Source organism: Elaeis guineensis, chromosome 6, assembly GCF_000442705.2.
Source record: "Elaeis guineensis isolate ETL-2024a chromosome 6, EG11, whole genome shotgun sequence".
Classification (NCBI taxonomy): Eukaryota; Viridiplantae; Streptophyta; class Magnoliopsida; order Arecales; family Arecaceae; genus Elaeis; species Elaeis guineensis.
Genome location: NC_025998.2, coordinates 9,039,945 through 9,065,120, shown reverse-complemented (window position 1 = coordinate 9,065,120; position 25,176 = coordinate 9,039,945). Strand labels below are relative to the sequence as shown.

The 25,176-nt window shown below is 37.9% G+C and overlaps 1 protein-coding gene across 2 annotated transcripts; it reads left to right on the top strand.

Moving 5' to 3' along the window:
* Positions 1-11,537: 11,537 nt before the first annotated feature.
* On the top strand, positions 11,538-24,393 carry LOC105047315 (serine/threonine protein phosphatase 2A 55 kDa regulatory subunit B beta isoform). 2 transcript variants are annotated; one of them, XM_010926192.4, is made up of 14 exons: positions 11,538-11,843; positions 15,287-15,390; positions 15,494-15,589; positions 15,676-15,795; positions 16,706-16,903; positions 17,153-17,244; positions 18,259-18,377; positions 19,028-19,151; positions 19,320-19,437; positions 21,941-22,009; positions 22,111-22,202; positions 22,290-22,367; positions 23,572-23,639; positions 23,760-24,393. In XM_010926192.4, exons 1-14 carry the CDS (start codon positions 11,732-11,734, stop codon positions 23,894-23,896), a joined length of 1,527 nt encoding a protein of 508 aa, XP_010924494.1. In that variant the 5' UTR covers positions 11,538-11,731; the 3' UTR covers positions 23,897-24,393. The 2 variants fall into 2 exon arrangements, with proteins under 2 accessions (XP_010924494.1, XP_010924495.1); XM_010926193.4 differs by having other exon boundaries at positions 16,706-16,900; positions 23,760-24,085.
* Positions 24,394-25,176: the final 783 nt, after the last annotated feature.

Sequence of the window (25,176 nt, the reverse complement as noted above, 5' to 3'; positions counted from 1 at the left end):
GCTTACATGCATGCTTACGTAAATATGGGCATCTTGAATAATAATGTAAAGCCATAATAATTTATTAATGACGAGGGGTAGAATGCCATATTCCTAAGTGAATGATTTGGAGAGAATGGGTGGAACCACGTGGACCCTACACCTTTCCAAAATTGGGGGAATGATGCTTGCCGACAAAACATATAATATTCATTCTTATCTACTACAGCTGTTCATCAGGAATTCCTAAGCTCTGGGAGACATGGTAGAAGATACAACATACGTAATTGTTCTATCAATATGTATTTTATCTGGAAATGGATATGAAAAAAAGCTACAGGACCGACGGGATGCTCTCATGCTGTCGTCAAACCTAGTCTCCAAAGAACTCCACAACAAACAATGCAACCTAAGTTTTTTTTTTTTTTTTTTTTGAATGTTGCAATGCTAACAAGATTTTGATATTTTTTAAATCACCAAAAGATAATTATTTTTCTCTTCGTGTATCTTATTTTCTCTACTTTATAGCAAATTTAAAAAAATATAATTTCTCATATTTTTAATGACGAGTTTTGTACCATATAGTCAGTCGTTAAGAAAGCTACAAGAATGGTAATTGAATGTGCCAAACCTCCTAAGGTATTTTGGAGGGAATTGAAAACTAAAAGTTTCTTCCAACTAAAATCCAACTTTGTATTTTTGCTTAGTCTCATATTGATAAAAAGAAAAGTTAATAAAAACTCAAAATTCTCTCCAATCAAAATCTAATTTTGTATTTTGCTTAGTCTCATATTAAAAAAAAAAAATTAAGAAGAGGTTTCTGAAAACCCTTCTCTTGAGCCTTGTGAGCTTTTGAGATGAATCTCACATGCACGCGATCCGACTCGGTCCGCACAAGTGCGATAATATGATTAATATTGCTCATCGTTAATCACCCGATTAATATCTTTTTTTCATTATTTTTTATCTGTTGCCTACTTATTACATGCTTAATATTTTTTAACGTTGGAGCCCAAACAGCTAGTTCTTGGGCTTATAAATTGAACCCTTTGTTAGAAATTGGAAATAGTAAGAAAGTGGCTCTCTCCTCTTCTAATCTGTATTTTCTTCTCCTCTAAACCTTCTTCTTTCAATCTTCTTTCAAGTTTTCTTAATCTATTTTTTTAATCTTTTATCTATTGGGTTGAAGCTCTATCATCCTCTCCATAGTTATATCCATATAAGAGGTCATCGGTTGTATCTTGGGATCGAGTTCTCAAATTTAATCCATGTGAGGGTCAGAAATCACCTTAGGATGGTACATATTGCACACCTCCGGTCTATAAATTTTAGATTAATTTAATATTAATTTTATATAAATATTTGATTGCTAATTTAATTAGATTGCAATCGACTCTGTGGAAAATAAATTTCATCACATATTCTTAACAATACTAATGGATGGTCAGACCTAATAAATACAATGGGAGCCACTCATTTGGAGACGTGGAAAAGAAAAGCCCACATTGATGGCTCTATTCAACTTGATTGGCAAGGTGTTGGTTTTGGGGTTTATTTCATGTATTAGGGACAATGTATGCGATCGTTCATCCTCATGCAAGACGAACATAGATCGGGGGTGTTTCTCAAATGATAATTGGTTAGCTTAACAATTTATTCCAACCTACTCATATGTCCATCCTTTGCTTCTTGGTATTTAGCATATGACTAGATAGCTATCCTACTTTTAAGCATCACATATCTATAGAGAGCACAATAGGCTAGCTCATTAGGTAGAATTGTGTATTTCTCACCATATCAATGCTTGCATTTGGACTTCTATCGATAATTACCCGATGCAACTTAAAGGCAAACCTGTTTTTGATTCTGCTAGATGTTTTTACACTTGTTATAGCAGAGTTGTAAATTCATCTACCTTGCAAAATAGAAAATCATGTTATATGATATGCAAACGGTTATTAAGATTATTACTATTATTATTATTTGTGTTGGGATAAACCGACTGACCCCCAAATATCGATCAATCTTCAATCAAATCCGACCAACATCCGACTCTGTCCACCAAACAGACGGACGACTCTGAAAGCGACTACCAACTGAGTTTCGACCAAGCAGACCGACCAATCGTCTTCATGACCGACTCACCATGGCCGATTTACCATCTTCATGACTGACCGACCGTCTTCATGACCGACTCACCATGACCGACCGACCATCTTCATGGCCGACTTACCATCTTCATGGCCGACTCACCATGGTCGACCGACCATCTTCATGGCTGATTGACCGTCTTCATGGCCGACCGATCGTGGCCGAATTACCATCTTCATGGCCGACTCACCATGGCCAACCGACCATCTTCATGGCCGACTTACCATCTTCATGGCCGACCGACCGTCTTCATGGCCAACTCACCATGGCCGACCGACCGTCTTCATGACTGACTCACCATGGCCGACTTACCATCTTCATGGCCAACTGACTATTTTTATGACCGACTGTCAAACGGCCGACTGTCAAATATATAAACACGATACCATAACCGTCACAGGCGATTATTAGTCGCTTATCGCGGTGCAATTAGTGGGGATTAACAATCCATACGCAATTATGGCCCGATAATTTAGCGCCATAAAATGTGGGACCACGTCCGAGGGTTACAACAATCTCATCTATAAAAGGAGATAAGGCAACAACATCGGTAAGCCACTTCTGGCCAAAACTCTGCTACTTTGAATATTGACATCTACTATTTACTAACTTTCCTCTCTAACTTAAGCATTGGAGGGTCCTCACCGGACACAAATCCGATCAGTGCGGACATTGTCTTGCAGGTGTTCGTTCCCGACGACAGACGACGGAGAGTTGATCACAACAGATTGGCACGTCAGGTAAGAGAAAAGATAACTCGCAATGACAAAAACTAGAGCTCAATGATCAACAGCAACTAAATCGACGAGATACTCTTCCCACCGGGAAGAGGCTTCTCCCCTCCCTCCGATAGCAGAACTCGTTCTCCGCACTCCGTGCTCACCACGGACGCCTAGATTACTACAATCATGCAGCAAATGAATGTTCTCACAGAGGCGGTCAAAAGTCTCCAGCAGCAGCAAACCCAGCCACTACAACCATCGGTGGAGCAACCGATGGCGCACTCAGTGCCTTCCAGGCACAGCCGCCATCATCCGCGACGATCTCCGTCTCCTCCACCAGAGCGACCATCTCGGCTCTCTCAGTGGGATGAGCAGTGGCACTTGCGATGCTCTTGATGCGCCACCCACCATTTACGGTGCCCCTCTCCTTTCCAGTTGGATCGGACAAGGAAAGAAAAGTGACCGCGAACACCGTCTGCCTCTCCCTCTAATTCATCGAGAGGTTCAACCCCTGGAGTCTCTCACCACCAGCGGCTCGACGACTATGAACGTAAGTTCAAAGAAATCGATCGTCAACTTGCCCAGCTTCAAATGGACGGTCAGAAATCTTTGAATGACTTCGATTTTCATGCCGTCCAATCTCTCTCCCGACTTATCTTGGATGAACCGATCTCAACTCAGTTCAAGATACCGCATGTGGAGCCCTATGACGGTTCTACTGACCCAATTGATCACCTTGAGGGCTACAAGGCTCTTATAATGATCCAAGAGGGCAACCGACGCCCTCCTATGCATCGACTTCCCAACTACACTTCGGAAGGCTGCTCGGGCCTAGTACTCCAAACTTCGATTGGAAAGCGTTCACTTCTTCGGACAGCTGGAACATCCCTTCGCGGCCCACTTCAGCACTAGTCGAAGGCCACCACGAACCTTGGATGATCTCTTCTCGATCAAGCAGGGAGAGACCGAAACAATTTGGGATTTCATGATCGGATTCAATGCGGCCACACTTGAGGTCAGGGACCTCAACGAAGACATGGTCATATTGGCTATGAAAAGAGGTCTGAGGGGATTCCGATTCACATACTCTTTGGATAAGATCCTCCCCCGAACTTATGCCAAACTTCTAAAGCGTGCATACAAGTATATACGCGCGGATGAAGAAATTTCTGGCCAACGCCAAATAGAAGGTAAGGGTTAGAAGATGAAAAAACAGAAGAAGGGAGAAGCTCCGACCGAATCAAGTTGGCCACCTTTCAATGAGCGAGCTTTGCCTCGATAACGGAGTCCAAGATCAAATTACGACATGTATGACTCCTATACTCCTCTCTCTGCTCCTCGTGCGTGGATCCTTCTAGAGATCGAAGGAGTAAGATATCTACGACAACCTCCACCGATAAAAGCATCACCAAGAAACCACGATCGAAAGAAATACTGTCAGTTCCATCGTGATCATGATCACGATACCGAATAGTGCATCCAACTTAGGGACAAGATAGAGGCTCTAATTTGATGAGGCTATCTCAAAAAGTACCAAAGAGATCCATTGGATCAACCTCCTACCAATCGACGACCTTAGCCGCAGACTGAGGAAATTATAAATAATCAGCCGACTGCAGAGATGATCAATATGATCTCCAGACGACTGAACTGAGGGATAACTCCCGAAGAAGAGTCGGCGAAATGACAATTACTCAATGTAATAACTTTCTCAAAAGAGGATGTTCGGAGAATTCAAACTTTTCAAGACGATGCTGTTATTGTTCTGACAATTAGCTAATAAAAGCACGACGGATGTTTTGTTCTACTCGACTTCCTTTCGAATGCAACTACTCAGAGAATTCAATATATTGCATTACTCTTTAAGTTCCAGCCGACTATTAAATGATGGGTAGTCAATTCCTGTCAACATCAATATTTCGGCTTTCACTATAAAAGCCAGAAGATCGATTATCTCGACTCCGAATGTACTTCGACCTTCACTGTAAAAGTCAGAAGGTCGACTATCTCGATTTCGAATATACTTTGGCTTTTACTATAAAAGTCAGAAGATCGACTATCTCGACACCGACTATATTTCAATTTTTACTGTAAAAGTCAGAAGATCGACTATTTCAACATTGAATATATTTTGGCTTTTACTGTAAAAGCCAAATAATCGACTTTATCTCAGTGCAGAATATATTTCGCTTTCACTGTAAAAACCAAAAAATTGACTATTTCGGTGCAGAATATATTTCGACTTTCACTGTAAAAGCTAGAGAACCGACCTATCAACTACAATTGGAGGCCAGCACCGACGATGCATACTTTCTCCATAAAAGTCGTGCTACCCTTATAGTTGGCTGTCCATCGAAGCAGCTGGCTAATTTGCTGACTTAGCACCAGCTAAGAAATGCAAAATACCAAGACGATCAAGGTCGGATTGGAATCATACCGACTCGACCACGGTCAGTCGAAGGATATTCGGCTTGCCATCGTTTATCATAATAATACAACGTATAAGCCCGACCAAGGTCCGGACAATGGATATCCGACTTGTCATTGTTATCCTAACTAAATACGTCAGAAACTACACGACTAGCAGATTCCGAAGTCTGCGAAATAGTCGGATCTATAATCTATAAGCCAGAATTAAAACGTATGACGCCAGTTCACCTTCCTGATGTGACGGCTGGTGCCGGCTCACCTTTCGCAAATGATGCCTGACACCAGATTTTCTTGCTGATACGACAGCTCGAGGACGACAAAGTGGATGATCGGCCGTATTTCAGAGAATATGATGGCAGAGTCAAGACTCGACATAACAGATAACAACTCCTTTCGTCTAAACCAATGATCACATGGCTACGCACGCGACAACTCATCATTGAACTCAAGAGTGGGGGGGCAACTGTTGGGACAAACCGACTGACCCCCAAATATCGACCAATCTCCAGCCAAATACGACCAACACCCGACTCTGTCCACCAAATAGACAGACGACCCTGAAAGCGACTACCAACTGAGTTTCGACCAAGCAAACCGACCGACCATCTTCATGGCCAACTCACCATGACCGACTTACCATCTTCATGACCGACCGACCGTCTTCATGGCTGACTCATCATGGCCGACCGACCGTCTTCATGGCCGACTCACCGTGACCGACTTACCATCTTTATGGCCGACTCATCATGACCGACCAACTATCTTCATAGCCGACCGACCGTCTTCATGACCAACTGACCGTGGCCGACCTACCATCTTCATGGCTGACTCACCATGGCCGACTTATCATCTTCATAGCCGATCGATCGTCTTCATGACCGACTCACCATGGTCGACCGACCGTCTTCATGACCGACTCACCATGGCCGACTTACCATCTTCATGGCCGACTGACTATCTTCATGACCGACTGTCAAACGGCCGACTGCCAAATATATAAACACGATACCATAACCGTCACAGACGATTATTAGTCACATATCGCGGTGTAATTAATAGGGATTAACAATCCACACGCAATTATGGCCCGATGATTTAGCGCTATAAAATATGGAATCATATCCGATGGTTACAACAATCTCATCTATAAAAGGGGGTAAGGCAACAGCATCGGTAAGCCACTTCTGGCCAGAACTCTACTACTCTGAATATTGACATCTACTGTTCACCAACTTTTCTCTCTAACTTAAGCATCGGAGGATCTCCGTCGGACACAAATCCGATCAGTACGAACGTTGTCTTGTAGGTGTTCGTTTCCGATGACAGGCGACGGAGAGTTGGCTGCAACAATTTGATAAGATGAAAAATTTATGCATAATGAGTATTAATAGAATCCAAAAAAATCATAAAGAAGAATATTCGAAAATGATATTGACAAAAAAGATACATCAATCTAGCTGCACTCTCCAAAATAATCAGCTACAAAATTCACGATCTAATCGGCTGCGGAGTTTGTCTCTTGATGCATATATTTGATGTCAAAAGAAGTGCACTCCGCAAGCAAACTCCAACTGTCTCATGCCAACGGATTGGAGGAAGTAGCAAACCTCCATCCACGGATCCAGCTCACGATCGTAGCCAAATCACTCTCTACCATCACTCAATCAACTCTAAGTACCTTGTACACTAAAATAGATACATATAGCAGAAAACAGGAGATGCCGTCCGTCTTTTGAATGCCTTTTTAAGATCTTCAGGGGGTGTGTGTGTATGTGTGTGAGTACATGGACATTAACTATTTACTATTTGCAAGCATTTTCTTTTGAATTAGAAGGGCCATCATATGCAAATGTACATCGGCGATTTTTATGGAGTGCGTCTAATATGTAATCTTTATTTGTTAATCACAAAGATAAAAGTGAACTTAATACCTATTTAATCATATAATAGGCTAGCCTGAATTAAACATCTTAAGCTGCATCCAATCATTTTTTTGACATAATTATTTTTATGATTGGGGTTGAAGCGAAAAAGTGGCGACTGCTAGAGAAAAAAAGGGGGAAATGTTGTGATCTTGTCCTTTTAAGGTGCCTTTACCATCTCAGAGAAGAGTGGCTTTAGAAAAGAATGTTTAATAAGAACAACAGAACATGTGGGCTAAAATGAGTTATAGGGGTCATATTCCATCTTATTCTACTGATAGATAGGGAATTTTGCTTGATGGCGCTCAATGATGCTTACCTCTTCTTTGAAAACAATCCTCAAACACCAAGGGCTTCCAGAGTACTTCTCCAAGATCAATGCCAATCCAACCTATGTTAATAAGCAATGGAATCTTAGGATCTTCCCTTAGGATGATTCAAAAACCTATTCTCGCTACTACATTTTCTACCCTTGAAACATATACTAGATAACTGCTATTTATTATGTACTTGAATAATTATAAAATTCTCTTTACACCATATCCTTACTCAGGATGATAAGTGGAAGAAATGTGCTCATTCAGCCACATATAGGATTAGAACATGATAAGTATAATAAGGCATCTAATAGGAGCTAAGGTCAAAGTAACAGGCACTATAGAGAAGCTAACCAAATCAACTGAAAAGTATCATGTTATAGAACGAAAAACAAAAAATGACCAATATGAACTATTATAGGTGCGTCTAATAAAGTCTAATGATGAGTCCCAGCCAATTGAGCTTGATTAGAGATCTAGTAAATGGTGTAGGATGTGACCATTATGACAATGTAGATAATGGAGGATGGTTGATGCTGATTACTAGAATTCTCAAGAAAAATGGAGGTTAGAATAGACTACCATCATTGGAGTGGATACTTACCATACCGCTTATCTTTTAGCATAAATGAGTGAATGTAACTAGGAAAAGGACTTTTCGATCAATCAATAAAATCATATTATCTTTATTTTTAAATTATTTTTGTTTCATCTTCAAATTTTTTGCTCTTAGTTTACTAGTAGGATTCTAACTTATTTTCAGGTGTAGAGGTAGAGTATTTTGATGTAGTCCCGATCATATCCTATCTTATTATATAATTCTTCTTTCAGATAGATAGTACAATCCTAATGAAAATCCTTGATCAGAGCATCCAAATCCATGCTACATTCATCTTCATCATTTGATCATCTTATTTGCAACTAATCCAATATCGATGACATACCCATGTAATTACTTAATATACCTATCATGCTTGCTATCTCTCATCTATCTCTCGATGAAAAAAAATATCAACAAATTCCAGCAGCAAAAATATTTAACTTTTTATGTTTTTTTTTTTTTGAACCATATGATGCAAAGGATTACTAATCTTCTTTGGAATTTTGAAAATAATTGGTTAGAACCCTTCGTGCGGTAACCTGGTCACCAGGTCTTTCTAAACAGCTATAATAGTTTCTTAGCCAAAATTCTGTCAATAGTAACTTGGTAATCAAATTGGGATTTACCCTCCATTCTTTTTCTTCGAAAAATTGAGTCATAAGAAGAAACTTATCTAAGCATGGGGTTAGTCTTTGAATATCAGTTTTAAACAGTAAAATCAAAGAAATATAGACGGTGTTTGGTTCGTAATCGAAATTGAAATGGAAATAAAAATCGAAATAGCTTGGAATTGGAATCGGAATCGAAATGGTCAAATCCTCCAAAATATTTGGTTCGTGATCGGAATCGGTATTAGAATAAAAATTTGAATTCATAAAGAAAAATAAAGATTGTGTTTTATATAGATTGAGCCATTCCCATTTCACCTTGAAATCGGAATCAGAATGAAATTCCTCCTAATCAAACGATTGGAATGAAAGTCATCCATTCTAATTTTGATTCTGATTTCAGACATCTATTCTTTTCAACCAAATATTTTTATAGAGAAATTATCGCTCAATACAAATTCTCTTGGATCATTTACCCTTTTATACCTAAAGCCACGAGGGATGCATATGTCTCGTTAGGAAGCCTACCACTATACTTATCAGGAGTTTTTGAAGAACTCTCAGCTTATCGGCATTATGAATTGGAGGGGTCAACACGAGACAAAATGAGTTCATAGATTCAATGTATCAAATAAATACACACATACACATAGACTCTCCCTCTCACTGTCGTCACGTGTTATCTTTAGAAATATACAGAATTCTACTGGAACTGTATAAGATTTAAATAGCAACTAATTGAACCGTGCAAGAACTTTATCTTTATCCAATGCTCTAACCCGTGCTACAGAATCCAGCGCCACGATAGATTTGCACCCACGTATTGAAAAAAGACCGGGTACATCAAGCCCAATTGATTTATAGCCGTATGAATCTGAAATTAGATCAACTTAAATGCATTAACGTGAGTACAACTATTAAAATTGCGCATTCTTATTTTCTAGAACGATAATCTTCCCTGAGGATATATTTATTCGGGAGAGCTGGATTCTATAACGAGAATAAGAATTAGTCTTCCATCTCAGCTATTTAATTAGAGAGAGTTCTATTCATATTTTGATTTCAAGAAAGTATTGTTAGAGAGAAATTTAAATTTAAAAATTAAAAATTTCTCATATAAATTTTTTTCAAATGTATTTTTTTTTTTTTGACCATCTTGATTAGTATATTCTAGTCCCACATCGGGAATGAGAAGAACATTTCAGCCCTTTGTATCATAAAAGGAGTTGACTAAGATTTGAAGAAAAATCTTTGATACGCACATATTAGGTAGGGTATGGATGCGGATGCAGACTTAGCATGTTTGATCATTTAAATTTTTAATTATTATTTTAATTTTTTGAATATTAAATTTTAACTTATGAACCTGGATTTTTAATTTTTTGAATGTTGGGTCAATCCAAACAGATAGAATAAATTGGCTATAAAAAAACTCTCTTGAGATCTAATCCAATAAATTACACATACTTCTGGTTCTTTTTAATTTTATTTTGATATCTTCTATAAATATTTTATTTAGATTTTAATTTTTTAAATATTAAATATTTAATTTTTTGAACATCGGGTCAACCCAAACAATTAGAATAAGTTGGCTATGAAAAAGTCCTCTTGAGATAGAATCCAATAAATTATGTATACTTCTGGTTCTTTTAAATCTTATATTAATATCTTTTATAAATTATTTTATTTAAATTTTTTATAAATAAAAAAATATTTTTCTTAATATCCTTAGATAATATTCAATATATCAAAATTCTTTATGTACTGCGAGTGGTGCAATAAAAATGACGTGGAGTATACTATCCAATCACATTAAAGCACGTCGTCATCATTTTTCAATACACATTTAATAGCAAATTTAATACCTGCAGTCTTTTTTTTCATTTAAAATTTTAAATGATGAAAATATTTTTTTTTAAAAAAATTATGATATTCTGTATGAATATTATGATACCGATATTGAAATCATAACTTTCTGTCATAATTTTTTTAATAGGATATCATAATTTTAATAAAAATATTTTTATCATATAAAAATTTTATAAATTTTTTAATAATAAAAATATATTTTTTTATAACATCTCATTAAAAAATTATGATCTCACGTACGAAATCATAATTTTAACATAAAATATTATAATATTAATATAAATTATTATAATTTTTTTAAAAATATTTTATTATTTAAAATTTTTAATAAAAAATTATAAATATTAAATATATATATGCAAACCAACGGTGTACGAAGAATTTCTCATCCGGTATCTTCATAAGCTGTACTCCAACGGGTATGAGATGTCGCAATTCTTTAAAAATCCAATCATACCCTCTTTTATTATTCAAATTTCACATTTATTTTAATTTTAATTTCGGTTATGAATCAAATATATCGAAGGACCCTGCCCCTTTGACTTCCATTCCACTCCAGCGATGAAACAAAGATAAGATAATTCAAGTCATATCAATTTGATGTTCTTTTCCAGTTGTCATTTACGATGTGAGCACACACCGACGGAAAAAAAAAAAATGACGAGAGCAATTATCGTAACTACAGAAGTTGTTGTCATTGGAGCCCTTTACAACACAGAAGCCCTATTTGATTGCGTAATATAAGGGCCTTTTGGTCATTTAATCTCACATAACTCGCTTAGTGGAAGATCTATCTAAAGTTATTAAATAAATATTTGGCCATAAAAAACAACAGGCCAAACAGACGCAGAACGTCGCTAGGGCGAAAGCAAGTAAGAGAGGAGAAGGGGAGTTTCCTTTTTTTTTTTTTTTTTTTTCCTCCTCCGTCATATCAATCCCAAAGGCCAATCCATTTCGCCACCACACCCTCCTCTGGTCTCGCCCAGAACCCTCGCCATTGCCTGCCCCGTCTCCTGTCGTTCTCCCATGGCGAGACACCCCAGCAGCCGCGGCAGCTGATCTCCCCGCGATCGCCGCCTGGATCGTTGATGCCCCGCCCGCCTCGCCGCGGATCTCGCCGGAATTCCGATCGATGAACGGGAAGGGAACCGAGGACGCCAGGGCTCCGGCGGTGCCGCCCACCCTCGAATGGAAATTCTCCCAGGTCTTCGGTGAGCGTACCGCGGGAGAGGAAGTACAGGAAGGTACGATCTTTTTTTTTTTTGGGCTTCTCTCCTAGATCCATTCGATTGCTGAGACTCTGCGGCTTCCGATAGCCGCAGTCGGGTTTAGGTTTCTTGCATCTGGCTTTTCTTGGTAGATTGGATATGATTGTGACCAAACCATTCATTTTTTTTTTTTTTTTGGTTGATATGATTAGTTGTTGATAGAAGTGTGAAAGATGTCATGGCAAAAGTAATGGTATATTACCGTATTTTTTCAAAAAGTAATGGTATATTAGTTGTTGAATGGAACTTGGCTTATGAATCTGGCTTTCTTTCCTCTTGGTACTTTTTTCGTTTCGTCATCGAGAGTTCCATGAATATTTTTTGCTCTCATTGATTGACGACAACTCACTGATAAGATGTAGAAGCACTTCTTTGTCATCACTTCTGTTGTTTTTAGTGTCATTATAGCTGAGAGGCATTGCGTTTTGTAGCGAATGTCATAATGTACTCGCTGTTTCCATTATCTTTAGCTTCGTAGACCTGTTATGAGTTTCGGATGTAGTGACATCTTGTCTAGGTTCATCAGAATGTGTTTGTTTAGCCGGGTTCTGTAACCATTTAATACCAAACTCAGTTCATGTAGAACAGAAAATTTTCTATTTTGTGTTTGTCAACAGTTGAACTGATTTTCAGATTCTAGTTCTATCTTCTTTTGCACGGTATGCATTTCGTGGGTGCAAAAAAGAATTTCTTCTTTATCCTCTGTGTGTGTGTGTGGGTGTGTGTGTCTGTGTAAACTCTAGGATTAATTTATTAACCTATGCGGTAAATGGTGAACAACAGGAATAGCTTGCAACTTAAGAGATGCCAATAAAATATGGATGTATGAAGAGAGGAAATGTTATAGATGGATTATCTATTTGATGCGAATCCTTTGTAAAATGATCTTAGTTCCTGGTTAATGCAACTTTGTAAGAGAGGGGGGCTTTCTATGAATCTTGGAGGTTAGTGTGCGGAAAGAATACTATGTCTTATTTGTTACCAGTGCAGCTCATGCCTTGAGGATTAAAGACCTTGAGCGACAGCGTGCAGTCATTATTTTGGATGTGAATTTCCATTATCTTTTCACATTTCATCAATTCTTTCTTACATTATTTGAGGTTGTTGCTTAATTCTTTAGATGTGGTTTCGCTTTAGTCATTATTGATAGAATGCATGAAGGACAAACTTGAAATTCAATTAATTATTCCTATATACTCTGAGATGCTTTTGGAACAACAATTGACATCAGTGTTGAGTAAGAATTGCTTGACTGTGTTGTTATTTACCAAGAAGCTCAACTTGGCATAACTGTGGAAAGTTAATCGAATTAAAAAAAAAAACACCCTTTGCTGAATTTGAATTGGAAGGCTTGCAATTAACCGTCAATAACAACTGGGAGACACTGTAACCTAGATCTTAGTTATCAACTTAGAGATGACTCAACACTGATGTTTTGCCTAATGCTATTGAAAGGGTTGAGCGATTGCCTAATTCTATTGAACGAGTTGAGTGCTGCTACTGCAATCATACCTGACCTTGTACAACACATCCAATGATCAGTCTTTGAATATGGATTGAGTGCTTGCTTTATCAACAAGCTACCCAATGCTTATCTCAATCTGCAGAAGATGTCGTGCCAATCCCTGTAATATTACAACTGTTATGACTCAACTCATCAGGACCCAAGCATCGACACAACAACACCATCTCAGTCCCAGCCATTTTGCTGCATGGATCACCTTCTATAACTATCCATTACCTCCATGAGCACTACTGTCTCACATGAACCATGTGAAATCATGGTTCATGATGCATTATTTCTGGGGACCATATCATTCTTTGTAACTCCAATCCATTTGTGGTTCATGATACATTTCTGTAAAGGTGCTTTATTCATGAAACTGCACACTGCATTAGAATAGTTTACATCTAACAACTGGTGTGATGGATTCCCGAGGGAGAGGGAGGGGTATCCACCTATATTCTCATTTGATCTATAAGTTATTCATTATCCATACATGTGGGCAACACCTGCTTATCTTTTCTTTTTATGCCAATAGAAATCTCTTGAATTTTTCTCTAGGGTTATGATTATGTTCTCTTGTTTCTGATTGCATATATATTCTTAGAGTTCGGGGTTTTGAAGGCCTTTAGGATTAGGGTCATATTAAACTCATGGCAGAATTTCGTGCAAGTTGGGTGAGTGCCATAGGATATGCATGCAATTCTTGCCTGTCAGCATTTTGCCTTTCTGAAGGCATAATGAGACGAATATCGGGCAGTTTAAGGTGTCTGACCAAGGAAAACCTTGCTATTCATGGTTATCCAACCATAATTTTTTTATCCATCTCAGCCTCTTCAGCATAAACAAGGTTGAGATGATAAGATAATTCTAGATTAGTAGATTGCATGCGGTAAGCAAGCTTAGGGCCTGTGTTATTCATTCAAGTGCTAATGTTTATTTTATTTTATTTTTAAAAGGTACTGTCATTTTGGCTTATCTATGTAGGAGAGAGGCCATCCTTATGGTCCCAACTCATTATTCAAGTGGTTTCGTGTTCATCACAAGATTATTATATCAGTTATATCTGAAATAGGAAAATATAAAGGTACTTGAACACCGTGAATGCACTTTCCAATAAAGTTTTCTCTCCCATTTTTAAGCACTTTTTGGTGCATTTTCTTAACTTGTAGAGTCATCCATTGTTTTGTTATAACATCCTCAAAAATAATTTCAAACAAGGTTCTAAATCTCGTGGGATGAGGCTGTCCTAGTTTTTTCATGGAACGGGATGCGTCACCGCCCTGCCTCGTCTCAACACTTGGGACAGAGGATGTCCTAAGGTGTTCCGATTGGGACGCTAGCGGGATGGCTTGTCCCAAGACATGGGATGGTACCCCATCCATGTATTCCACGGAACGTTCTGTTGGGACCTGAATCTCTGATTCCAAAATCATCAAATTGGATTTTCATACATCACAATATGATTGGATCAATAGCTAATGAAGCATCGGAAAATATAGCTTTTGTGAATAAGCATCAAATTATTTATTTTTCAAGATTTGCTGTACTGGTGCGTACCGCCCTATATCAATACCAAACCGAGATTTGGCATCGGGGGAGAGGGGTGTACAGAGTTTTGGTATATTGAACAGACCTCCATATCAGGCATATTGACATTGTACCAGTATGGTACTGATACAGAATCCGGTACCGGAAAATGAACCTTCCCATTATGCTCCCCTACCCATATGTGCCTCTTGATGTGCGGACTATCATGGATTATTTTGAAATCACTCAATTTGAATTCTGAGTTTATGATGTCATACTGTGTCTCATGTTGCACAGTAGTTATTGTGTGTGTTTCTTGGTTTCCTGGAAGGAATGTGATATTTTTGGTGTGCCTGCTGATGCTTTTAATATTGTTCTGTTGCAGTCGACATTATTTCAGCAATAGAATTTGATAAATACGGGGACCATCTTGCTACTGGAGATAGAGGCGGCCGTGTAGTTTTATTTGAAAGGACAGATGTTAGAGATGTATGTTCTACGGCTTATCTCTCTGTTGCCTTTTTCCGTCTGACTTGTTATGCTTCCTATTTTTCTGATTTTATTTCACATTTTCTGTCTCTTTGATCTGTAGCATGGTTGCAGAAGGGATCTAGAGAGGCTAGACTATCCAATCAGCAGGCATCCTGAATTCCGCTATAAAACAGAATTTCAAAGCCATGAACCAGAGGTACCATCCTTCTGGAATGTAGCTGACAGAAATATGATACTTCATGCTTGATGTGACTTGGTCTAGTTTCATGTTTGTGCAATCAGTTTGACTACCTTAAGAGCTTGGAAATAGAAGAGAAGATCAACAAGATCCGATGGTGCCAAATGGCCAATGGTGCACTGTTTCTTCTCTCCACCAATGATAAAACAATCAAATTTTGGAAGGTAGGCTTGCAGTTCCCTCTAGCATCTGGTACTTTTCTCGGAATAATATTTGCGAATGATAATTTAACATGATTGCTGATGAATTTGTTTCCCATGTGCCCCATTTGTCTGTTTACCGGCTGAGCTTCTATACATATTTCTGATGACTCATGAATCCATTCTTGGATCTCATGGTGCCTCACTCCAAGATTTGTTACACTGCCATCAGTGCAAACCATATTATGACTATCGGTTGTGATCAACTATCATATCATCCCTTATCAGTTATTCATGTATTGTTTATTGGATTATTTTACTTAAGTTTCACAATATAAAATCAGCAAAAGCATTATAATCTTGTGATATGTTCTTGAATCTAATGGTGTTCTTTTGTGGAAAATATATCCATGTTTTCCATCTGTTATAATTCTAAGTGTTTTTTTTTTAAAAATAGATTTATTGCTAAAGACATTCTTCAGATATTTTTCCAGGTTAATTGATAGATCCCAAGCATCAATTAGTTGGGTTAAGTAAACCAAAACTTCTCTGGATGACAATAATAATCTATATACAGATTGCATACCATGATTTTTTTTCTCAACAATGTCATGAATAAGGAATATTTGATGCTAGTTTTCTATAACAAATATTTTTTTATCATAATATTTATTCACATTGAAACCTTTTGATCTTTCTTAACTTACCTGAGAAAAGCCATCCCTAGGTGTCATTATGCACATATTGTAAGGATTAGAATAGATCTGAGCTAGGATTTGCTGATTTTGAAATGATTGCTCGTAGTGGCTGCTGTTGGCTGTTTCTGGGAGTGATTTCACTCTCTTTTTTGTTGATAGGTTTGTCTATGCTTTATGTTTGACCTCCTTACAAATATTCCCTGTTAAATTTCTGAATTTTGTTTGCACACATACAGGTGCAAGAAAAGAAGGTGAAAAGAATTTCTGAGATGAATTTGGATCCTTCTCAAGCTGCAGCAAATGGTAACATTGCTAGCTCAAGTACCGCCAGCCCTGGAGTGTGCCTTCCAAATGGTGGATGTTCATACAATCATATGAGCAATGAATTTTCCTTTCCTCCTGGAGGATTTCCATCATTACATTTGCCTGTGGTAGTTGTACTCAGCCCAAGCAAGCAGATATCTACCTCATATATATCTTTGCATGAGTTTTCGCATTATATTTTGCAGCATCGTGTGCATTAATTATCTTATGTCATCCAATATATTCTTTTTTAGTTAACCTTTTTCCTGATTTTTTTATGATTTATCAATGTACTTCTTGTGTTTTATCATTTATTTAGAGTTGTTGCCATCTTTAGGAATGATCACTAAGATGCCTTGCATGCATCTATATATGAACAGGTAGCAAGCCAAGAAACAAGCCTTGTTGCTCGATGTCGAAGAATATATGCTCATGCACATGATTATCACATCAATTCAATTTCTAATAACAGGTTCATGTCACACCTTTCACCTTTCCTTGTGGTGTCATCAATTCTTTGGTCTTGCTTTAGATGTCTTATACTTGGTTTGGAGATTTTTGGTTCAAATTTCATATGTTCCCCCTTTTCTTTGTTGGGAACAGTTGAAACTCCTGTTGAGTTATATGTTAATTGCTCCCACATATTTAAGGGACAATTTAGGTACTTCTTGATCTGGATTGTAAGTTTTACTATCGATTAAGCTAAATGCTTAGAAATGGATAGCGGAACAAAAAATGCCTCTAGAATTTTTTTGAACCCTAGTAATTGTCTTGAAAGACTTAAAAAGTAGGTTATATGCATAATTTTTTTATTTGAGATGGAAATGTTTTGTCAGTTTGTGAGAAGGGCCATAGATTTCACTGTTGAGAAGTTGGTTTGGAATGTCTCCTGAGAGGGTAAATGACTTAGCAAGGTTATGAAAATGTAAGTGTTCATTTTAGCATTTGGCAGTGGCTTATGTGTTTGGGAAAATTGGATAGTACTGCGTATGTGGACCATGTTGCAATAACTGAGTATAGTTTTCTTACAATTTTTTTGGGATTGATTTACATTTATCTCCTCATACAGAGTGTGGATGGAACCCTTGTCTTTCCTTTTTTCTTATGCTGAAGAAAAAATAAGTTACTGAACTGGACTATCATCTGTTTGCAACTTTCATAATTAAATCAAGCGATCTTTTGTGAATTGTAAATTATTGTCTTGCTTGTAACTTCTTCGTCCTTCCGACCTATTTCAATGGGACTTTAGTGGTCTTAGAAAAAATTATGGTTAAATTCTCATGGCTTATGCCTGACCTGGTATGTTTTGTATGTCTTGACAACACCATGTAACCTTCTAACATTTTCAAGAGGATGTAGTATTTAATTTTATGTGTAATTCATGATACAAACTTATGCTTTATTTCTTTGGATATCCATGCTCTCTTCTTAAAAAATTCTTATTCGATGATAACTTATGTAATTTCACTATTTTCTTGTTGGCCAGCGATGGTGAGACGTTCATATCAGCAGATGATTTGCGAATAAACCTTTGGAATTTGGAAATTAGCAACCAGAGTTTTAACATTGTTGATGTGAAACCCACAAATATGGAAGATCTAACTGGTATGAATATTTGGCCTGAGTGGGTGATACTTCTACCTTATAAAATTGGAGCTGGTATTTTCAAATTTATCCAAGCATCATAATTTTCTGAAGCTAATCAAACATATGTAAGGATAATGGACTTCCTGATAGAATTACAATTGTTGAGAATTTGATGCTAATCTATAGCTCATCCGATTTTGATGGTAAGTGTAAAATTAGGGGTATCAATGGGCTATGCTCGGTTTGGTTTACCTGATTTGAGTCCAAATGTTATGCCTGAGCCTGACCATTCCTGATGCTAGGCCAAGTGTAGGTTTCTGATCCTGGGCTGGGCATAAATCAGGCCTGAGTCATTTTTTCTCATCTCTTGAGTCCAGGGTTGGCCCAACAGGCTTTTACTTGAGCTTGAGATGATTATTTCTTCAGTGGGCCTTCTGTCTGGTTGGACTGCACCAGCCTACCAATGCTCACCTGATTTAGCATGCCCCTTTTCTGTGATATGCATCATTTTACCTGATTTAGCATGCCCCTTTTCTGTGATATCTATTATTTTGGAGTTCATTTGGAATACGACTTAAGCTCAACTTATTTGTTGGATTCCCATTATGTATTATTGTGGTTGTAGCAATGAAAGTAAATGAAGTTAACTCCTTTTCTGACACTGCCAGAGGTGATTACATCTGCCGAGTTTCACCCAACTCATTGCAACACATTGGCATATAGTAGCTCAAAGGGCTCAATACGACTCATTGATCTGCGTCAATCTGCTTTATGTGATAATCATTCCCAGCTGTAAGTAACCACTCATTTATTTTGCATTTTGCATGAAAATCTTGTGACTAACTGTGCCTATGTTGAGTAGACAATGAAATTGCAATCTACTGGCCCAGTTAGAAGTATCTTTTAGACTCTTTAGCATGTCTGATGTTGCTTTAGGTAATGGGACTTTTCCATATACAGGTTTGAGGAGGCACCAGGTTCAAGATCATTTTTTACTGAGATCATTGCTTCAATTTCGGATATTAAATTTGGAAAAGATGGAAGGCATATTCTAAGCCGTGATTATATGACGCTTAAGGTTCATACATTTGTATGCCTCTTGCAATTTAATTTCTTAATTATTTGCTTTTTCTCGAGTGATTAGCAATATGAATTATGCTTGCTGGAAGCATCATGCTTTTACATTTTAAAGCATTCCAGAAAATATTCTTTTGTTTTGGAAGTTGTGTGCAGTGGTTTCTAAATATGAGCCATAATTTTGGAGACAAGATAATTAATTAGTACTTATGGAGGAACTAAGTCAGAAATATTTTGAACATAATATTTGATAAATTTTACATCTTTTTTTTAAGCACATGATGAATCATTTTATTTAATCAAGAATCGCCAAGATGTTGTGGTAAATGATGTGAGCTTTTGTAGTAATATGTGAAACTTTGCTTTGATTTATTTTTTATTAAGCAGTTAAGAATATGATACTCTAAAGATGTCATTGATCCGAAGGCTTCAACTGATTATCAGTAAAGTGACTCTTTGTTCCTTTCTTTTCATAGGCTTTGTTAGCTGTTTTGATCACATAATTTTGAATTGGTAGTTTGAATAATTTCCAGTTATTGCAATGACAAGTAAGTGTTTTAAAATTTTAATATTCAGATGAAATGGATACTTCACATCAAGGTTATGACCTACTACTACTGGGATCAAGGGGTTCAAATCTGTTTAATTGAAGGACTCACTACTTTCACAACATCTAGATTCGGTTATGATATTTTTATGTTACTGTTGAGCAATATTGCGTGAGAGAACTTATTGCCTGTTCTTTTACAGATTGTCTAATATATTAATGAGTGGTCCAAACAACACTGGATCAAGGTAATAATGGTGTTGAAAAGGTGCATAAAAGGAAGAAGTAATATAATGCAATATTATAAGGAGCAATTTCGTGGATCAGAAGTTCAGAACTATATCCATCTTGCAAGCTTAAGTGTCTAAGAGGCACAACTAACTCATTCACATGTTTTTGTAATTTCACTTATGTCCTTATGCTATGTTAACTCTTACAGCTTTCTTTTGGATTGCATATTCTAGATCTCGGGAAGACACTTTAGACAGTATTCCACCATTGTGGGCAGTAATGTGACTTTTGCAGTTGACCCTTTTAGTCTATGATGACTTTTCCATAGTCTGAAAAGATCAAAGAATGGACTTTGTCAATGTTTTAAGCCGTGCATACTTTTGTTGGAGAAATGAGGTTTTTCCTTGTTATGCAGTCTGCGATCCTTCCTAATTTGTAGGAAATGAGGATTCACGGGATCCTTGTTATACAGAATTGTGATATTTTCTACTTCAAGTCAATCAACGATGTAGCATGTATGTATATAAACACACTCTTTTCCCCTTGCTGCAAGGTTTAAAGTCCCAGTCCCGGTATTGATTGCAGGCTGGGTTGGTACAATACTAGGGTGGTTTTATACTGATACTTGGGACATGTTGGCGTCGTGGTACGTAAGGATACATCAATTCTTTTATGTTTTCCCTCTTGTTTTGATATTTTTATTGTTGTTTAGGGCTTTCTTTTTTTTTTTTGGTCATAAATTAGGGTTTGGTGAGGTTTTTTAGCCTGTGCCTTAATGTAGAAATGGCTTGGAGGAAGACTGATTTGAGCTCCACTAGCTGAATTCGAGCACTCTCTCCTCTTCCTCTCTTTCTCCCTTCCCCTTTCCTCTTCCTGTTTGAACGCCAACAGCAACAGAGAAAACGGGACTGGTGCCTTTTTGACTGCATTCAGGGCCCCAGGATGGTATCCAGCAGAACCAGCTGGTGCCAGTCCTTGTCCAGCTTGGTTTCGGGTGATACCATCTTGGATGGTCTGGGTCTAAGGGTCAGGGTCTTGGGCATGTCCCAGGATCTGGTCAGTCACTGGTTCAATCTGGATGCCCAGTATGGAGCAGTACTGACCAAACCTTGAATCGCTGTTTTGCTCCACTTTGTATCATGAAGAAAGTTCATAGAAAGTAAAAGTTGAATACCCATCCTAGATAAAGCTCATGCACCCATCATCCTGGCTGAGTGAGGCTGATCCTTTTTATCTACAGGTTCTTGATCATAGACACATTTTTATGAAATCATCATATGTGCTTCAGTGTGCCAGGTGATGGTAGCAAATGGTTGAACTCTTTCTCCTTTTCCCCCATCCCCTGGCTTTGGCACAATAGAAAACAAATATGGTAAAGTTTATGGCACAGCTTCACTCTAGTTCATTTATAAGCTAGTAATTCTGCCCTTTAATTGAGGCACATGAAAGTTTGTCCCTTTCCTTGTTAATTTTTTAATATGAAGAATGATGATGCTATTGGTCTAGCAGTATTGCAGCTCTTCCTTGATTTATGTGTAACTATTTCTGGTGTCTGTTGGATTTACATGTAGCTATTTTTGATGTCTGTTTGTAGCATTAGTCTGTTATATGTTTTGCAGTATTTCCAATCAAGCAGAGATCATAGCTCATGATGTTGGTTTTTGTTTTATTTTGTTGCCTCATTTAGATTTGCTTTTCCTTTTCTTTTCTTATGTGATTTTTCCAGCTATGGGACATAAACATGGATTCTGGTCCTGTTGCAACTTTTCAGGTCCATGAATATTTAAGGCCTAAGGTAATTTGTTTTCATTACATTCTAGCTCATGACAATTATAGTTGGTGAGAAAGATTTAGTGTACCATGTACTTTGGTTATGATGCTTCTATTTTCATCCAGTTATGTGATTTATATGAAAGTGACTCCATCTTTGACAAATTTGAGTGCTGCCTAAGTGGTGATGGACTACGGGTAGCAACTGGTTCTTACAGGTGTGCATTCTACTGGCCTGTTTGTTAGGTTGTTGCTATTTCTTTCCTTAATATTGATGGTGCTGCTACTGTTTGTGCAACAACCAGCAATCTCTTTCGTGTGTTTGGTTGTGTTGCTGGAAGCACAGAGGCGACAACTTTGGAGGCCAGCAAAACTCCTATGAGGTATGATTGAAATGATCATGGTAATTTCACATGCTTATTACTGGCAAAAGAATTAGACTCAAAACCCATTTTTGTGTGTTGTTGTGGTGTGGTGTGGGGGGTGGGGTTGGGGGGGGTGTGGGGGGTAGAAAAGAGCCAGATGAACATTTTTGTTTTTCTTGATTTAGAATTTGCTGAAATGTTGCAATATGCAGGCATTGTATCTTTGTGCATATCCAGATCTGGTCAATACATTTTAAGTTACATGGTTGAAAATGCATGAAAATGTTTATTATTATTATTTTAAATATGAAGCTTCAATTACAAGGATATGGACTGGGGAAAATTTAGCCCTTTATATTAGTGAATGATGGAGAAGGGTATGCAATGTCAACCCATATTGCTGGTTTAGTATTGTAAGCTATGGGATTAATGTCTATAATGCACAAGAACTGGCACCTGACGATACTGTGGTGTCTGAGAATCTACAAGTACAAAATTGTGCTTGTAATTTGGCTGTTGTTTGTTGTAGAGCGATAACATGGCAACTGTAGTAATCGCTATGTAGCATGAATCACATCACCATGGATGCCTGTGGTTATTGATGCATCATACAACCATACTAAGATGAATGCTGGAATTACCAGTAAGATAGGTTTGAAGAAAGTGATTGGACACTTCAGAGATGATAGAGTGCAAGTTGGATGTGGCATTGATGTCATCTTTAAAACACAGCTATGCCAATAATAGATGCTTGGCATACATCATTAACATTGATAAAAAAGTTATAGGTTTTTTGGAAAGAAAAGGCCATTACCCATCTTGGGAGGGGTACAAACCTAACCTTTTGCATTTTTTTTTAACACAAAGTGGCTGCCCCAGGACTTGAACCCGCTGCTATGCTTGTCAGCTCAAGATGTTTACCATTGCACCAATCGATGACCCCTATAAGTTTCAAGTTTTCTGAATCACTAGAAAATTTAGTTAGACATCACTAGTTTGTTACAACAGAAAAGAAATGCTAAATGTTCAGAATCCTACTTGTTAATTTCTTCTTTGTGTACTGCAACTCATTGCTGGTGGTCTACGAAACAAGTACTTGGTCAAACAGGTATTGGGTGACTGTGCACTCTACTGATAAAAAATGCAATTTGACGAAAGATGTCTTACTTGAGAGGTTTGTTCTAACATATTTACTCGATCTTGCCTTGATGTTGTTATTCAGAAGACAAGGCCAAAATCCTGCTAGGCCTGCAAGGTCTCTGGGCAGTTTGACACGCACTGTCAGACGAGGTCAGTGTTCACCCATTAACTTCAGTAGCTCGCAACCACCTATACTGCATAATTGTTTGAGGTTTTCTCAGAAATCTTCTCTACTTCATCATGTCTCACACATATACCAAAATGTTACAGGAGCAGAAAGCCCAGGCATTGATGCAAATGGAAGCTCATATGATTTCACAACAAAGTTGCTCCATCTAGCATGGCACCCAACTGAGAATTCGATTGCCTGTGCTGCTGCAAACAGCTTGTACATGTATTATGCTTAGAGAAGGCCATGGAAAGAAATGAATTAGCAATTTTTTTTTTGAGGGGGTTGCTTCTTGTGAAAGCTATTCTCTTTTCATGCAACCAGCGGAACAGGAAGGAGGGTGTGCCGTTGGATGGTCACATGCGTTTGAAATTGGGGCCGGTGGGGCTGTCAGAATCCATGAGGAAGCAATCCGTCTTTTGTTCCCGGGAGGGCAGCTTAGCTCTGATTTTTCTTTTCTTTTCTTTTTTTATGGAAAAGATTCATATCTTTCATTATTGTGTCCAGTTAAGTCCCAAGGTGTGGTTGTAGCTCTCCTACAATCAAACCAGAGGCTGATCAAAGGTCCATGAATCAGATGCTATGAAGAGGCCATTCTGCAGGAGCATGGGGCCTTGTATCTTCAGGACAAGCATTTTGAGGCTTGTGAAAGTTGTTGTTATTATTATTATTATTGTTTATCTCTTCTGTGCTAACCCTTTTTTTCAATAGTGAAAGAGTTGTCACTTGTGCCTATCATTGGAATAACTGATAGCTGAATGCTTGGGTTTTGGTTGGTATGCTATGATTAACTATTTAATGTCAAATATCACTTGTACCTAAATTTGGGATTCCAAGAATGGATGGCTTCATCTTAAATATGCCGGTTGTCTTGAAGTTTCATATGTTAATAGCAGTTGTTTCCTGTTTGGGCAGTCATAATCAGGTGGATGTATTTTGAATGAGCTTTTGTGATGCCCTTAATGTGGACATGAAAGCTGAGATCGAGTAGGCTTTGATATCTGCATTCTGATTTATGGTAAGCATGGTACACCTGAATTTGTATGGGCAATGTTTATGTCTGCAGTTCTCAGCTTAATTAAAATGGTCGGTTTGGTTCGCGGCGCTCCTGCCATTATTAAAATTCTGAAGACTTCGGCCTCATAACAACATGTCAACTACGTAGTAATCACCAGAAAGACTCCTTTACCCTGTTGAATGTTCCTTGAGATCGGGGGTTCTGTTCATCTAACTGGTGCTGCTGCCGAGACAGATTGATCGATTAAGCCAGAAATGAGTAGGATCGGTCCTTGGGCCCTCGCATTTTAGTTAAGTCTTTTTATACATGAAGTTTTATGCAGGCAATTTTTAAATCGTCAGAACTCACACAATGTCTATTATGCCAGTCTCCTGTGGCTAGATGTTTATCCGTGGATTGTTGCTTGTCCACTTTGATGCGTGATTGGCAGGTGAAGGTAAACCGCTTGCCAGCTCTTTGCAGCTTCTCAGCGCTGTGCGGCTATTCTATTTCTGTTCTTT